Source organism: Hakea prostrata, chromosome 3, assembly GCF_041222555.1.
Source record: "Hakea prostrata isolate BN-2017 chromosome 3, UWA_Hpros_2, whole genome shotgun sequence".
NCBI lineage: Eukaryota > Viridiplantae > Streptophyta > Magnoliopsida > Proteales > Proteaceae > Hakea > Hakea prostrata.
In genome coordinates this window covers 42,025,571-42,043,028 of record NC_142602.1, presented here as the reverse complement: position 1 = coordinate 42,043,028, position 17,458 = coordinate 42,025,571, and the positions used below count along the sequence as shown (strand labels likewise).

Genomic DNA, 17,458 nt, shown 5'->3' with positions numbered 1-17,458 from the left:
GTGCAAAAATGTTTCTTTTACATCCCATAACATGTCTAGGCATAGATCTACCGTTCACTACGCATTTTTACACAAATATGTAATTATTAGACATCTCATGGCTTCTCATTTTGCATTTTTTTTCGCCTAAAAACAGATTTTCTCACTAGATGGCTGCCCGCGGAGGTAGGAGAGTACCCATTCGCGGCCGAGGTCGTGGGTCGAGGTAGAGGTGACGCACATGACCCAGTCCATCCGGACTACTTTAGATCCCCGGAGGCACAGGAGCTATACTTTGGCCACTTCAGCCATCGTGCGATCGAGTATGGTCGACCAAAGAGTGACTTCAGGCAGGTAGCACGGCCTCCAGATCGAGAGTAGATTTGAGGTCGTGGGTTGGAGAGGTACCTTGTTTTTGAACGAGGACGCCTATCCCAAGCTAGTCGTGTTATTCTACAGCAACCCGACCTTCCACAGAGAGATGGATGGAGAGCACGACACTAGGCTAGTGATAGAGAGCCGGGTGAAGACCACGGACATACGCTTCACCACAGAGGAGCCGGCTCACATCCTAGACGTGCCATACATCCACGGCGACAGGAGATGGTTCGAGCCGGGGCCGAGTCAGACGATGTCATTCACTGGGAGGAGAGAGCTCTCATCTACTCGAGCATTTGCCCACAGGAGTGCAGCGGGGTAGAGTCAGTGACTGAGCTGTATCCCTCATGCAGGATCATCTCCAGGATCATAGCACGGAACTTGCCGCCTAAGGCAGGTCATCGTAGTGAGATTTCACTCATGCAAGCTATGATGACCTTTTCGGTGTACACTCGCTACCGTGTAGACTTGGCTTACATAATCCAAAATGCCATGATCTACCGAGTGACACATCCGAGGGGAGCAAACCTTGGATACGGGCGGCTTCTGACACGGATCTTTGAGCACTTCGGGGTCGACTTCGAGGGAGAGGAGACTATCCCGCTTGGGCATAGCGGTACCATAGGATACAGATTGGTCGCTCGGATGCACTTAACGGGCGGACCAAACTCACTGTGAGATGCCACCGAGCAGAGGACATGGATGTAGAGACCGACGATGAGGATCATGCGGACTCGCCACCACCTTCCCAGCTTCGAGACAGGAGGCACATCCGGGACTCGGGATACTTCGGAGGTCGCACCACCTTGGGCTAGGGGTCTGCTCACTCGGATGGACCAGTTCGAGCAAAGGGTAGTAGAGATGAGGGGCCGAGATAGCAGAGTGCCTTGACATACTCCGCCGATGAGACTAGCTCCACCACCACCACCACACAGCAGAGATAGGTCTAGGTTTTGATTCACTATGATTCAGTACTGACCTTAGGGTTTAGATATGTTTATTGTAGTTTTTATTCAGCACATGTTCATTCCCTAACATTTTGTAAAGCGTAGAGTACGCTCCAAGTTATGTAAGGCTTTATCTTATTAATGAAACACAGCTTATGTTTATTGCACTTGTATTATTGTCTCTTATGCATTTTCTTGATAATTACTGTGTGAGAATATATTTCACTTGACTTATTGTAAGTTATTCAAAATAGGATCCACTTACTTTATCAGTTTGTTTCTAACAAAAGGTGTTCTATTACTCACTCTAATTCTTTTGAGTCACTTTTGGATCTATGACTCAGATTGCTCGTCTAATACTTGTATTAATTATTATTGACTTCGTAAAACCTTGGCTTCCGATACCACTCTGTCACACCCCACCCGTCGGTCTCGGTTACCCGCCCGACAACCCGTGGGTGCGATCCGTCACAAGATCCAAGGTTTTAGTCTATCAACAATATTTAAGACAAATACAGATAATCATGAGCAAGAATATCCAATAACTAAATTAAATGAATTACAGAAGCCCAAAATGCTCCAATAACAAAGGAAAGAAAATAAAGAATAATGAATAAGTCAAAAATGAGGGCAGCGGAATGAAAGTGTTTAAATCAGTTTCTTTCCAGTTTGTTTCTCTAAGTCAATGAACTTAGATTCCAGTTTTAATGAGGTGAGGGGTTCTCCAATTCTTCTCCAGTCTCAGGGCGAACTGCTTGACCACCTTTCGTCTCTGACCATCAACCGGTGAGATAAGCGCACTCCATGCACCCGCAGGAACTCCCGCACATGCTATTCCCATCTCCCACTGGCGGTGCCACATCTTCTTCAAACGGGATGGTTCCTTCATAGGGAACCAGCCCATCTTCAGATACAATTCCTTCTTCGTATAGGCTAAAAACATACAAAGAGTAAAGGAATGAGTTCTAAAGAACTCAAGAAGAAACAATCATATATCTCATCCATCATCCAAAAATACCATGATACAACAAGAATATGAATGAATGCAAAACATGAATGATGCTATGATTTCTAACTATGCAAGTCTCTAATAGCCGACATGCTTTAAGATAAACACCAGCCCTCCTCTCGGGTAAGTCTCATCACTCCGATCCGGCAAGGACCGGTTACCTCTCGTAGGGATCCCGTGGAAAAAGGGAAAGTCCACACCTGCTCACAAACCATGGTTAGGGGTTAAGTCCACACTCTCTCACCACGACCATTGGTAATGAGTACCGGCGCATGTCCTGGGTTTCTAATCCAATGCAAGGTCATAATGGTTACATGTCTACATGAAGTCCAGAGACATCCCCTATGGCACCGACCAACTCGGTTCAAGATCCTTCGCAACCTAGGAGTAAGAATCCTCACGGATCGGCTACCTCGTTGGACTCTACTCCATAACCCTATGGTCATCCACATATCATTGGGGCGGATGCTCTCATGATTCCTCCCGACACCCGGTCCGGTCCTTGGACATCCATGAGCCCAACCCTAACATATGCAACCCTACCATTTCATGACCAACAAGTGGACCACCAAGTCACATCACCGTCATCACGGGTCACTCGGTTTCAATTCCCCTACCGAAAGGGTAGTAGCATGTGGGGTACCTAGCCATGCAATCTAGACTCATCCTAACAATGTCATCAATTAATCATGATAGTGTTGAAGGCATCAGCAGCTTGTGTCCCATTCCACAGCCTCCGATAACATCAGCCAAGATATCCCAAAAGGAATACCCCAACTATCATAATCATATACCAACTACCACCATCTCATAACAATCACAAACCATAAAGTAAACATGAAATCAAAGTAAACAGCAGTAGTATGACAAAGATTATATATGAAACTACAGCAAGATATATTGGTACGCATTAAGAATAACAATTACTAAATCAACATGTCAAGTATACATAAATAGATAAGATAGACTGTCCTTACTTGCATATACCGAAACGTCCGTAAAATGGAATCCAAAGAATTATTGGTAGACTTTTTTTTCACCGAAATCTATTTGGTCATCAGTTTCAGTGAAGTCGCTTGTGCCGGTCGCTTAGGTTAAGCGACCGCCACTAGTGACCGCCCAAAAAAAGATGAGCTTCAATCCGAAACTCAGGCTTCTGATTACTCGATTTCAATCCGGTTTTCGAGTAATCTCATCCTAAGTCTCGAATTAAACACTCCCTAAGCCAAAAGGGTAAGAGAAAACAATCCACTACCATCAGTGGATTACCCCTAACCCTCTCCTTGATTGGATTTACCATCTCACGTACGTGGTTCCGTTTATGGTTATTCCATCTCATGTAGATTAAAAAAAAGGGTAAAGAATAACCAAGGGGTAATCACAGTGACGAGGGAAAAAGGGTAAAACCAAACTAACGGAGATAAGAGAGTAGAGAACGAAGGGTTAGTTCAATACCTCACACCAGAAAGCCAGAGAAGAAGAGAACTGATCCTCCAAACCACTGTCAGTATTCCAGAGACTCTTTCGGATCTTCCCCGCAGCCGTCTTAACTCCCAAATAAGAAATAACGAATAAAGTAATCGTTAATGAGACGGAGGTTGCCTTTTATAGAAGTCTGGGGGCAAAATAGGGCAAAATCCCCGAAAACAAACCTGGCGGTCGCTTGGGCCGGTCGCTTATGTTAAGCGACCGCCACTAGTAACCGCCCCCATGAAATTTGCCATACAAGGGTGCTTTTACTAGGGGGTTGATACCCAAGGTCAACCTAACCCTAAATAAGAGATGGGGGAGATCTTACCTTCATTCCGGACATCTCTGAACGACACTTGACTTCCAGAATTTCCCACGCCAGCCAAGGCAGGCTTTTCGGACATAGGATCCAGATCTATGGGTCCTGGGTATGGATCATGGGCTTCAATCCGGATACTCCACAAGTTCACCCGACTAGACCTTCGGGTTAGAAATACGGGGGGTATTACACCCTGAGTAGGCATCCATGAAACTTAAAGTTTCATACCCTGCAGTAGCATCTATCAAGAGGTCAATCCGAGGCAACGGGTAGCAATCTTTTGGGCAAGCTTTGTTTAGATCCGTGTAGTCTGTACACATCCTCCACTTCCCATTAGCCTTTTTCACCATCACCACGTTGGCCAACCAAGTTGGGCACTCGATTGGTTCTATGAAACTAGAATTCTTAAGTTTTTCAACTTCATTCCAAACGGCTTCATACTTTTCAATAGAGAAATTTCTTCTGTTCTGTATCACTGGTTTCACCTTAGGGTCTATCCAGAGTTTGTGCTCCGCAATGGCACGATCGATCCCAGGCATGTCCTCAGCAGACCACGCGAATACATCTTTATTCTCGTTGAAGAAATAACTTCAATTCATCTTTAAACTCTTCCATCTGTTCGGACCCGACATAAGTAATTTTTTCGCATCTTCGGTACACAGCTGGATTTGCTCCGCTTTCTCCCCCGGTTCGGGCCTTTGCATCTCTGTCTCTTCCCGATCATCTCGAATTTCTATGGGGAGGGCAGAACCTTCTTCGGACCCTCCTTGTCTTTTAAATAGGCAACATAACACCGCCGAGAGATCTTCTGGTCAGAGGAGACTTGACCGATTCCCATATCAGTCGGGAATTTTATCTTCAGGTGCTTTGTCGAAACAATAGCACCTATCTTGGATAAAGATGGTCGCCCAAGAATCATATTATAAGCTGGTAGTTCTCGAACCACCAGAAAGTTGATTCGGACAGTTGTTTCTTTGGGAAAACTTCCAATGGAAAGATCCAACCGAACCGATCCTTCCGCCACCGCAGATGACCCCGCAAAGCCATATAGGTGTGTTGATGAAGGTTTCATCAAATCTTGATCCACCTTCAATTTTTGATACACTTCGTAAGAAATTAGGTCAGCTGCAGACTCGTATCAATCAATACTCTATGCACTTCCCGCCGTGCAATCTCTACCTTGATGACTATAGCATCATCGTGAGGTAAACAAGCATCTCTCTCGTCTTCTTCGCTAAAGGTGATAGAATCTTCACCATTCAGCTTCTTCCGCTTCTGCGCCTCTCCGGCTCCAACAAATTTGGATTTGGATTTTAAACTCCGGAATGATTCAGGCTCTGGACCCCCGAAGATGGTAAGGATCGATGACCGAGTAGCAGCTTCAATCACCTCCTTACCTTTTTTGGACTTCGGGGCCTCCCTTGATCGTTCTGAACTGACCGAACGATTCCTTTTAGGGGCAGCCGCACGTGGCCCACGTGGCTCCTCCCTTCTCCTGCTAACAAAACCGGAAAGATGTCCTTGAGATATCGTCTCTCAATATCTGCCTTCGGGTGACGACAGTCATTAGTGTAATGACCATAGTCCTTGTGGAATCGGCAATACTTTTCCCGATCCCGCTCGCTCTCCCGGGTTTCAAAAGAATTTTAGGCGGCCACTTCAAAATATTTTTTCTTTTGAGGATATTCGGAATATCGGCCCGAGGAGCATTCAATGGAGTGTACTCACTTCCGCCGGGGATCTTTGGCGCCAAGGTTGGGATCTTCCAACCCGATCACGAACATTCTTCTTTGGCTTCGCTTCGCTCAGAGAGCCTTTTGTTCCTTATTGGAGACTTTATTATCTCCTTGGCGCGCATCTAGAATCTCCATGACTTCAACCCTTCGGCATCTCTCGTACCAACTCAGCATAAGTCGTGGGTATATCATGTAGTAATAACTCCAGGAGTTTCCGATTTGTGAGTCCCGTGAATAGAGCGGTTCTGGCTACCTGTTCATCCAAGTTTTCTATCTCCATCGTCACCTTGTTGAATCTTTTCGTAAACTCTCGATCAATTCGTCCTTTCCACGTCCGACAAGAACAAGGTTTCTTCCGTTTTCTTGACTCGTATCCCACTCGGAATCGCCCTATGAATTGGGGTGCCAATTCGTCAAAGTTCTACGATCCTTCCAGAGGGGAGGTTAGAAAACCACTTTTGTGCCGCTCCAATTAGAGATGATCCGAAAACCCCGCATAAAATTTCATCGAATTACCTGAAACTGCCATGGTCTATTGGTAATAGCCAATGTGAGCTATTGGATCTCCGGAGCCATCGAATGTTGAGAAGGTAGGCAAACGGAAGTTATGGGGAAACCGATATCCCGCGATTGGCTCAAGCAAAAGGAGTCTTCCGAATGACCGAGTATATATCCTCGTTATCCTTCCCTTAGCCAATTGCCCTAACTTCTCATTGATTTTGGCCAATTCTTGACCAATCTGGGTCGGGTGATCTTCAGCAATACGATCACGACCTCGATTAACACGATCATCACGTGCTACTCGATCATCACGAACAGCCCGTCCTTCACGAACGTTTCTCTCGTCACGAATCGCTCGATCATCACGAATGGTTCTTCTGACAATGGGTGAGTGAGTTCTTAACCCAGAATCCAACCTTGTATTTGAATCAGTTGTACTCTCTTGCGGTCTATCAAACCGATCGCCTCGCCTTGGTTGATCATCAGTCCTCCGAAGTCCTCGATCTCCTTCACGAAAATTCTGATCAACATTCCGGTCTTCAGCCATTCTTTGGTCACGTGGTAATGCGCGTCTCCCCGAATCGTGTTGATCGGGTTCTTGTGGCAAAACCACTTGTCTGGTGAGCAAGCGAAGTGCTTGGCTCACCTCCAAGAGTTGAATCTTTAACTGATCCAATTGATCTTGGATTGTATCAGGAGGATTACGTCCTCCCTGGCCTTTATCCACTTCGATAGGATTTTGACTTTCCTGGGGAATATCTGGATTATTCACCCGGTATCCGAACACCGGAATTGCGTTGTGCGGCGCGTGTTGCTGTGCTGCTGATCTAGTCACCATGGCTTTTTCAAGTCTTTCCCACAGACGGCGCCAAATGATGCGTCCAAAATCTGCTCAGCCCTTGGATCTCCACGTAATGTCCCGCAAAACAAAAGCGTCGGATGTGGCCCGACCGGCTGGGGTCGGGAGTCCACCTCCGAAGGCTAAGTCGATTGATGAACTTAATCCACAAACGGCTCGCTAGAAGTACAGAGCTAATGAATGAAGAAACGGGAAAGGTGATCTAGATAGCAGGACGCTGATAGTTGAGGTCTATCAGTATGTATCTGAACCTGAGTTTCAGATAGTATTCTCCTTGATCAATTGATCCGTTCCTCACCTTGTATAGTAGTGAGGTTTATATAGAGTGTACCTTCGAATCTCCTTCGTTGGATGCACTTGAGCCTTCTTCGGGTAGTCGTTGGATCTTATCAATAAGACCCGTTGAGCGATAGACTTCTACTAGTTTGGGCTAGTAGAGGACTCCTGAGATAACCGTTAGGTTATGCGATAGTTATCCCTTTGATGATGATTATCCGCAGCCGTCAGTTTGAGTCTGCTGTCATCAGGGTGATTACCCTAATCCATAAGTAAGATTAGGGCACGCTTGCAGCAGAATAATCTTTCTTCTCCAGCAAGCCATCTTCTGGATCCGGTTCGCTCGGGAGCGATTCGGTTTTCTCCGTCTCGACCGGGGTCGAGGGTTGGACCAGGTGTGAACCCGGTCTGATCATAAACTCTCCATATCAGGATCTTATGGAATGCTTTTCCAAAGCTCAAGATAAATATAAAGTTTTATAGATTGTGAATGTCATGGTCCACTATCCATAGGCTTACTTCAATCGTATGCGTTTGTTTCGACCATATTGCTATAGTCTGTGGCAGGGCTTTCAAAGTTCACATTACTTGATTATAATCCAAGAGCTAGAAAATTTAGGGTGCCGTTGAAATTTGCCTAACATTGACCCTTCTATTAGGCAATAAATTTATTTTCATTTTTATATTTGTCAATTTTCAGTTTCCAATATAGGCAATACCTGGAAACACTCAAGCTAAATGAACCTGCACTATTGAAACACTCCTAGGGAACCGGTTGTTCTACTACTTCTAGAAATCTATCCAAAACTCAAATCTCAATGCAAATCTTAGAACTAATATGCTACATATAATCTTAAAAAGATAATATGAAAATCATTTAAAATCTTGACTTAAAAAATCTCCTATCGTTAGACTCGAAAATTAAATATAAATTACAAACAAAATTAAGAAATACCCTATGATTAGACGCAATACTTGTCAAGAATTTTCTTTCTATGTCAATTTTTATTTGAATGTACTATTTCAACCAAAATTATTTATTTTATTATTATAGTACTATCTATTTAGCATATAATGCACACCAAGTGACGTGCATTTGCACGTGCAAATTTTCACTAGTATATATATATATATATATATATATATATATATATATATATATATATATATATATATATATATATATATATATATATATATATATATATATATATATATATATATATATATATATATATATATATATATGTATGTATGTATGTATGTATGTATGTATGTATGTATGTATGTATGTATGTATGTATGTATGTATGTATGTATGTATGTATGTATGTATGTATGTATGTATGTATGTATGTATGTATGTATGTATGGGTTCATTACTCTTCGGTTAAAAGCTACAACCTAGTAGACAACTAATCTGTAATATAGCAGTTAGGTTGTAGCCAATGTTCAAACAAATTGCTCTGTGTTACTATGTCAGTGGCTGGCGACACCACCGACACAATGCGATATGTCGGGTGACATTTGGAGGAGTGTCGATGACAATCGACCCCTACTTGTGAGGGGTATTTGGGATCATTTTAGTATGAATTTCGTTGTGTAGCATAATTTGAGGCCAATAAACACGTTGAGAGCATTATTTTGACGTAAAACATCACCTAAACTAATGTTCATAATCAACACATGCCTGACTGTATGCAGGAAAAACTAGAAATCTGAAAATTTTGCGGATTTGTATGAAATCCTGCTTGTTCGACACAAATAATTTAATAGTTGGCAATAACGAAGCAAGATGTACTCGTAAACGTCGACGATTGGAGCAAAATAGGGCAAAAATGCAAGAAACAGAGAGAGAGAGAGAGAGAGAGAGAGAGAGAGAGAGAGAGGCGACATTGACAACATATCAGTAACATTGACGACATTTGATGACATATCGGCGATATATCGTTGATTTATTGTCAATCTCATGTTGGAGGGGAGTGTCGTAAGGCCCCACTCTGACATGACAATATATCGTCGAGTCTCAAGGATACATCGCCAACACTTTAAACCATGGTTGTAGCAGGGTTTTTTTATTAACGAAACTTTTCTGCTTCATCCCACATTCCCACCACCCAAAAAAAGAAAAGATGGGCACATGCATCTTGGCTTATTATTTTTAAGTTAAAACAATCAAAACTTGTTTCCCTATACGGAAAAAATGCATCCACCTTCCATCATTATTGTTAAGAAATTAATTAAAATCAGAATACCATACTTTGTGTCTACGTATTATATAATCGCACAAATACAAGAGACACGAGCGGAACAGTTGTCACATTTTTCAGACGCCACCCTTTCGTTTGTTTTGCAAACCCACAGCGTTGTCGTCTGCCACGTTGCAATGGGCATGTGTCATCCTATTAGTCTGCATGCAGTGATGCAGCCCTAGGAAATAATTTTGTTTCTCTCTCACCGCCTAAGCGCTTCTTTTGCAAATATACCCAGCCATTACCGTTTTCCGTTGAAGTAATTAGGAACTACATCATTCTCCTCAGAAGGTGGTACCATTCGGATTTTCAGTAATGGGTAGTTAATGTTTCAACTAATACTTTCCATGCTGTGCTGATATTTTTTTTCTTCTTTAATTTGTTCTTTTGATCAGAGAATGGAGGAAGATGATGGGGAATGGTGGGTCGAGAAATCCTCGCCGGAAGAAAGCAAAGTGAAGTTGATATTAAGAAAGGGATGGCTGTTGGGGAAGAAGATCGCAGTTACTGGTGTGGCAGTTACATCAGCTCCTTTCGTTCTTCCTCCCCTTTTTGTCTACTCCACACTAGGTCTTGCCTTTTCAATCCCATTTGGGCTTTTTTTTGCTAGCTATGCTTGCACTGAGAAGATCATGAGTGAGTTATTCCCGGTGTCTGTTTCCCCTAAATACCTAGAGTACATAACATGCTGTGAGGCAGTGTGTGACAAACTGGAGGAGGGAATGTACAGGGAAGAAGAAGAAGAAGAACTTGTGGAAGATATGAAGCGAGAATTAGAGACCAGAGCCGAAATGGTTGAAGATTGGAAGAGCAAATTTGATGCAAAAGAAGAGGTTGATGGGAGTTTGGGGAATTTTCAAGAAGAGGATGGAGGAGTGCTAGAGAGGGAAAAAATCATGGAAGAACATAAGAAAGAAGAGGGAATCATAAACAATGCTTTTGAATTCAACCTAGAAGATGAGACTAAGAGAGCTATTGTGGAAGAAAGAGGAAATGATAAAGGAAATATGCTATATGTTGAACCTAAGGAGATGCCTGTGAGAAAGACTACAATGGTTATGGATGAAAATAGAAATGCGGAACATGCGAATAATGATTCAATGGCCGAGGAAAAACTGGCGCAAGAGATGAAAGGTACAACGACAATAGGGGAAAGAGGAGATCATGGAGACAGACATGTCATTGAACAAGAGGCAAAGGAAGCGGCAGCATTAGATAGAAATGGGAACGTAATGAATGTTTCTATGGAAGTAAGGGAGGAACCAACCCGAGGTAGGCGATATTATGAAAATGTGGGAAACGGGAGGGAAACAAGAAGCCCAGAAATGGGTGAGTCCAGAGGGAGAACAGAAGAAAAGAGAAATGAGACAGATGCCAAAGGAAGGAAAAACACTCTGGAGGGAGAGTTTAAGGGGGAAAGAGAAGAGAAGAGACGTGAAGAACATGAATATAACAACAAAGAACCAGGAGCACAACCGATTGAAGAGATGGAGACATCGACTAAACAGATGAAAGGAATGACAGAGACCAAGAGAGATGAAGAAATAATCGAGGATACAAAGGTGTCAATCATGGAAAGGAGCACTATGAAAATTTTGATCATTGATTCTGAAGGAGCCAAGTCAAAGAGCAAGAGCAATGTGGAAATTGCACACGCTGTGGTTAATCCCATTTCTTCGAACATAGCAGACGACACCAGTTCTGCCAAAGGAAACTTTCTCAAGGATACTACTAAGACTCCTTCCATAGAGGTCAGGACAAATTTCATCTCTATGAGACTTCCGACTAAACATTGTTTGCATACATATCTATTAGGGTGTTTTTTTTTAATTCTTGCAGATCCACTAGCTTTAATCTAGTGCCTGATAGGTTCACTCTTTTAGGACTTTGCTACTTTCGGTTTATTGAATCTTTTCAGCCTCTTATTCTCCTGAAATTCTTTTTTAGATTTTGTGTGCAATGAATTCACGTACGTAGTGGCCAAAGGGATTCAAGGTGTTAAAAATCTTTATTGAATATGGATTAAGTTGTGAGCTGGTGTTACTTAAACCTAACCTAGGCACCTTCCTTAGTAGGGGCAATCCCGTTAGGCTACCCTAACATAGGTACCTTTATTAGCAGGGTGGAACCAGGATTAAGTATTGGGGGGCTGAATAATAAGTCCGGATCACTTCCTAGTTTACAAGCATCAAGCCGCATATTGTGTGGGCTCATGTGGGACCTTTTTTTTTTTTCAACCCCTCCCCCCCCCCCCCCCCCCCTAGAAACTAATTGAATGTCAATTATAGATTATGTTATTATATTTTAGTTCAATTACTTCAATAATTATTATTATTATTATTTTCTTTTTATAATAATTAGTTCAATATAACTATAAAAATATACAATGTCAGAAAAAAAAAAAACAATTAATTTAATTAGTTCAATAATTAAATTAAAAATTTTAAATTAGGTCGTCGTTTTTTTAAAAAGAATAACAGAAAAAAAATAGAGAAAGAATACATATTACTTAAATAATTATTTCAATATAATGTTAGAAAAATAATATCCAGTAATTAAATAGAATAAGAAAAAATCAATTGGTTAATGCCTTTGTAGTTTTCAAAGTTTTCAAAAAAGAATACTAGAAAAATTGAGAGAAAGAGAGAGTACTTGATAATTGTGGAAATGATTTAGGAAAACTCCATTAGTGTGCTAGCTTTTTAAAAATTTCCCTAAGTACTTAAAGCCATTTGTGAGAGGTGTGAGGAAAGAAGAGAGAGAAAATAGGGAATAAAAAAGGAGACTGGGAGAGAATAAATAAGAATAGAAATATGAGAGAATAAATAGAAAGAAATTTATGGATAATGAGTTACTTTATAATTAAGTTTTAACTTTTTGTTCTTTAAAAGTAGGGGTTTAATATGGTATAACCATTGGATAATGGTTAAGAATGATATCTATACCTGTCATTTTTATATTAAAATTTTAATATTGGGGGATAGTTGTATTTTACATGGGAGTGAGAAAAATAAGAGAAAAAAGTAGGGAAGTAATCAATCTTACATGATAGCAAGAGATGTTCCTCAACATACAAAACACAACTATCTACATTACAAACATTAACAATTTATTGGTATTGAACACCACGGGTGCAAACAAGGATAAGCAATGCAAACCTTTTGTGCTGACAAATTTATTCCCTTTTGTAGGTTCTTTATTGATCAAGGACCAGCCTACACTGAAGCAGCTCATAGAAAACGTTCCTATTACCCAATTCATAAGCACCATTAGAAGTTAATATCTACCCATGGTAAATATCACCCATGGCAACACCACTTGTGGCAAAACTGCTGATGACAAAATCGCCTATGCAAAACACCACTTATAATAGAAACTTGATGTCAATATGTTTAGAAATCAAACCATACTGGACAAGAAAAACAATTATTCCCACTACACAAAAGTATCAAAAAACTCTAGAATAGCCAAGCTAGAAACATGACTTAAATTCCTTACAGAAATTAAAACTCATCTTGTCAGTGGAAATATATTGAAAATTAATTTCAAAGTAGTGACCTTCTCCCTACAGGTAGAAACTTGATGTCAATATGTTTTGAGTTTCCAACTTCTTATTGTACTTTGAAAAGAACACATCCGAGTTGTTGTTACACAACAGTTTCATCTGGAAATCAAATCCACAATCTTGGGTTTGGTAATGAAATTTCTGAGCCATACTACTTGCTTTGTGGCTTCTCAAAGTTCCGTAAATTCTGCCTGCATGGTGGAAGATGTCAGTACATTGCTGTAGAATACACAACGTACACTGATCAAGAATAGGGTGATGCAGGTCTGTATTGCTGCTCCAAGGAACAGCCCCACCTCATAGGACAAATTCGCACCTTGATGTGGATTTGCACTCATCTTTCTTCTAGACTAATCAAGATCACTATAGCCTCAAGACTCAAAATTTGGACCGTCGTTCTTTACCAAAGAAAAAAAAAAAAAAAAAAAATTTGGACCGTCGTAAGTGAGAATGAGGTCTGTGGTTCCCCATACATAATCAAAGAATTTTCTTTACTACTTGTCAATGACCTAGGCGTAGATTACCCTGATAATGACTAACCATGCCACTTGCAAAACCAATGTCTAGGCATGTAAACGTTATCAAGTCCATCAAACTGCCTATTGCAAGTGTACTTTAAGATATATCGTTTTTTTTTTCCCATCAGTTTTATAGCATTGGAGCAGGTTCGGAGTGTTGGGTTTGACTCCAATAGCATCCATGCATGGGAAACTAAAATTTTAAGTTCTATCTCTATCCCCTTAGGCATTAATGAAAAATTAACCAATTCAAAAACAATCAAAATCAGGCTATTAATCTAATTATACTTCAGTACCAGATCCATTGGATTTGAAAAGAAAAACTGATATCATATGCAAAGTATTAACTAGCAGGTTTTGTAAGAGTTTTAAGTAGGTTACATAACCATGAGTATGAAATTTTCTCTAGGACACTTCAGACAGATTAAACAATGGACCAAGTCTTATTCTAGTTTGGCAGCACTCCTAAGGGCAGTTTGGATTTTCCTTCAGCCAAGATGAAGATAGGCATTCTCAAAAGCACCAAGATTAAAAAACTTCTCAAAAAGGGCCGGAGAATATACTAGCTGGGGGTGCCAGTATTTTCATGGTTGCTACAATAGTTGTTGTAAATTTTCTACCATGTAATACTAACTAGAAAGGATAAAGTTGCAAAGAGAAGATTTTGTTTTTGTTTTAGATATTTTTTTTTTGGGGTTGGGGGGGGTTGGGGTTGTAAAAGATGTATAGATATCCCCGGTGGCTGCTTTTGGTGGTTCTTCTTTTGTGAAACTAAATTCATTCAACTGGAGACTGAGAGCACAAAACTACAGATTGTGAAAGCTCCAGCAGCCATGTACTGGAACCGGGCCAGGTTATCCTTTCATCCAAAGATAATGCCCTCCTAGCTAGAGAGTCTCTGCTACACAGTTGGACTCTAGGAAAAAGAGAAAAACCACGAGGCTGCTCTAGCAGCAAGGCACTTGATGTCCTGAAAGACAGGAAGAACCAACACTTAGAATGGCAGCGTGAGAGTTTATCTTTGTTGGACGGGTTGTTAACTGGAACTAAGCACAAGCTGTGGCTTTAGCTTTCAATCCGTGTGAGTATATATCTACATTTGAAGTGGCATTACTAGTTTGAACTTCGTAGTAGACTGTGGATCATCAATAAAAGTGATGTAGAGACTCTCAGAAATTTTTCCCCAGAAAGGGAATGCAGCCTATGGCATGTAACACTTCATGAAATGACAAGATGCTTATTGAAACTCTACATATTTGAATGTCCTCCTGAATTCCAATTACCTTCATTTTCCTCTCACACTCTCATCAATGGTGTCACAGATCAATTTGATAGCACACAATTCACATCTGTGCATGTTTCTCTTGGGCAGATCCTGGGTGAGAAACAGATTTGGGAGAAAATTGATGCGATGCGGACGATAGTGGGTTATAAAGCCACTCCAAATGCGACCTGCATAGAGGAACTCAAGGCTCTGTATCTTTTCACTGGAGTTGAGCCGCCTCCTTCGTCCAAGGAATCCTCTGATCTCCAAGAAGTGAATCATAAACTTCAGTTTCTAATGTCTATAGTAGGAGTCAAGTAGGCTCTGGTTCATTTACAAGTATTGTATTGGTAAATAGTTCACCGGAGAAACAACTTTCTACAGCTCTGGGTGTTAAATCTAGACATGTTCGCAAGTTTGATATGCTCTATCCTTAGCAGTTTTTACACGACGATGTTCTTGGACCCTCGCTGTGAATATGATGTTATTATGCCTCTTGCACGAAGATTAAAATTTACGCCCGTTTGTAGCGTAAATTGGGTATGTAATGCGCTTGCGTGCCAGGGTCAACAAAGAACCCAAAGGGATCTGAGGATAAGGCAATGAATCTTTATGGATCAGACCATATGGGCTAACAGTCTAGGCCTGTGAGCCTTATGGTCTAATCCTCTTGGCCTCATGGGTCAAACTCGTGGGTCTTGGGGTTTAAGCCTTCCACGTTGGGCTGGCTTGCTGGCTGTGAAACAAGGTCCACCCCAAGGTTTAACATATTGGTGTCGAATATAATATGTTGAATCAAATACTGTATTGTATTGGTCAATACATTTTGGTGCAATTCAAGAATTCCTGATCTTCTCCATGGAGGAATCTCCCAATGAGTGTCCTAAAAAGTTACAAAATTGCGCTGCATGTAACGTTTTGATTTCATTAGATTCACCCTAATCCATGGGTTATAATATTCTTCCATAACTCATTAGGCATTCATTCAGAGAGCCCTTCGAAGAAGAGGATCCAGTACATGTCCATTCAATCAAAAAATTAAAGAGAGATATCAGTATGTATCATATCGACTTTATCCAATCAATATGGATACGTATGGGTTAATATCCTAATCCCACCCAATCCTTGGCTCCCGCTTGCTCAAGAGAGGATTCCTTTAATTCCTAACATACCCTCAAAGAACTCTTAATCCGCTTAGTATTGACAATCCTTGGTGCCAAGCTTCTCCAATCTCCATCAAAATTATTATTGGATTCAATGATAAAGCTCTTTGTAAATAGCATTCAGAATGCAAATGCAAATCAGGGTGGAGATTCTAATGTAATTCCATCTCTTTTCTCTGTCCAAGACAAACGATTTGATGTCAATGTGAACATGAGTCACACTACATCAATAAATCATCAAGCAAAGATTCCAACAAGATACATACCAGAGTTGAACAATCAGGGATACAAAAATGCTTTGATGGTGAACCTATCCTGGTAAGATCCTCTGACCTGTACGCGCTCTTTCATTGCTTGCTAGGGTTACTAGCAACTTGCAGCTTTGAAAAATTCCATTCACAAGATCATTTGATCAAAAATATACCTACTTCCTCATGTGAGTCAGTATCCTGCTGATGAGAGCTTCTTTTTTTCCAGAAACAGGAAGGTTGTGTGCAGCAAGATAATATTTTAACTCTACATTAGTCAAATCCTTCAACTGCAGAACAGAATTCCGTATCAGATCATGAGTTACCTGAACAAACAAGTTTAGGCTAAATAAAGGACAAAAAGAAACTAAGAATTATGTCCACTTTCACCTCTCCATTGTCTGCAAGCTTTTCCCAGTTGTAATTTGCACACTCCTTCATTGCATTATCAGTGGCTTTCTTTCGCTTTTTTGATGCCTCACTTGCAGATGCCTTCGAAGATTGATGATCAGCTTCCTCCTGATCATAGTTTTCTCCATATACAGAAACCTTGAGTTCTTCAAATGCATTAACTATTCCTGGTCTGCCATGCATATACATTAAAAAATAATAATAATAATTCGTAAATACTTATCTCAGAAAGTAAATAACGTGAGAAGTCTCAAAGTTATCAATATTATACAGCATAAGTATCAAAATTGTATTCGGCCAACTTGATAAACGAGGAAACCTAGGAACCAGGAAAGCCCATACTTACTTTGCATTTCAGATTATTTGACCATGACCTAGACAATTGAACTTGATGATGTTGGGGGTGGCCCATTAACCATATGTGGGGGCCCAGGTTTTCAAAAAGAATAAAAAAGCAATAGGGTTTTTGAAAACCAGCTGCTGCTGCACAACAGAAAGAAAAAACGCAGAAAGAGGAGAGAGAGAGAGAGAGAGAGAGAGAGCAGAAACAGGAGGAGGAAGAA

The 17,458-nt window shown here is 40.9% G+C and overlaps 1 protein-coding gene across 5 annotated transcripts in view; it reads right to left on the bottom strand.

Annotated features, from left to right (window-relative positions):
- Positions 1–15,382: 15,382 nt before the first annotated feature.
- Positions 15,383–17,458, bottom strand: part of KU70 (ATP-dependent DNA helicase 2 subunit Ku70-like protein) — a 117,388-nt gene continuing 115,312 nt past the window's right edge. For all 5 annotated transcript variants that reach the window (XM_089150427.1, XM_089150429.1, XM_089150430.1 and 2 more), the window contains 2 exons: positions 16,875–17,067; positions 15,383–16,774 (listed from right to left, as the gene is read on the bottom strand). In XM_089150427.1, the coding sequence (XP_089006553.1) occupies positions 16,661–16,774; positions 16,875–17,067 (307 nt within the window). In that variant the 3' untranslated portion in view covers positions 15,383–16,660. The remainder of the gene's footprint in view (positions 16,775–16,874; positions 17,068–17,458) is intronic.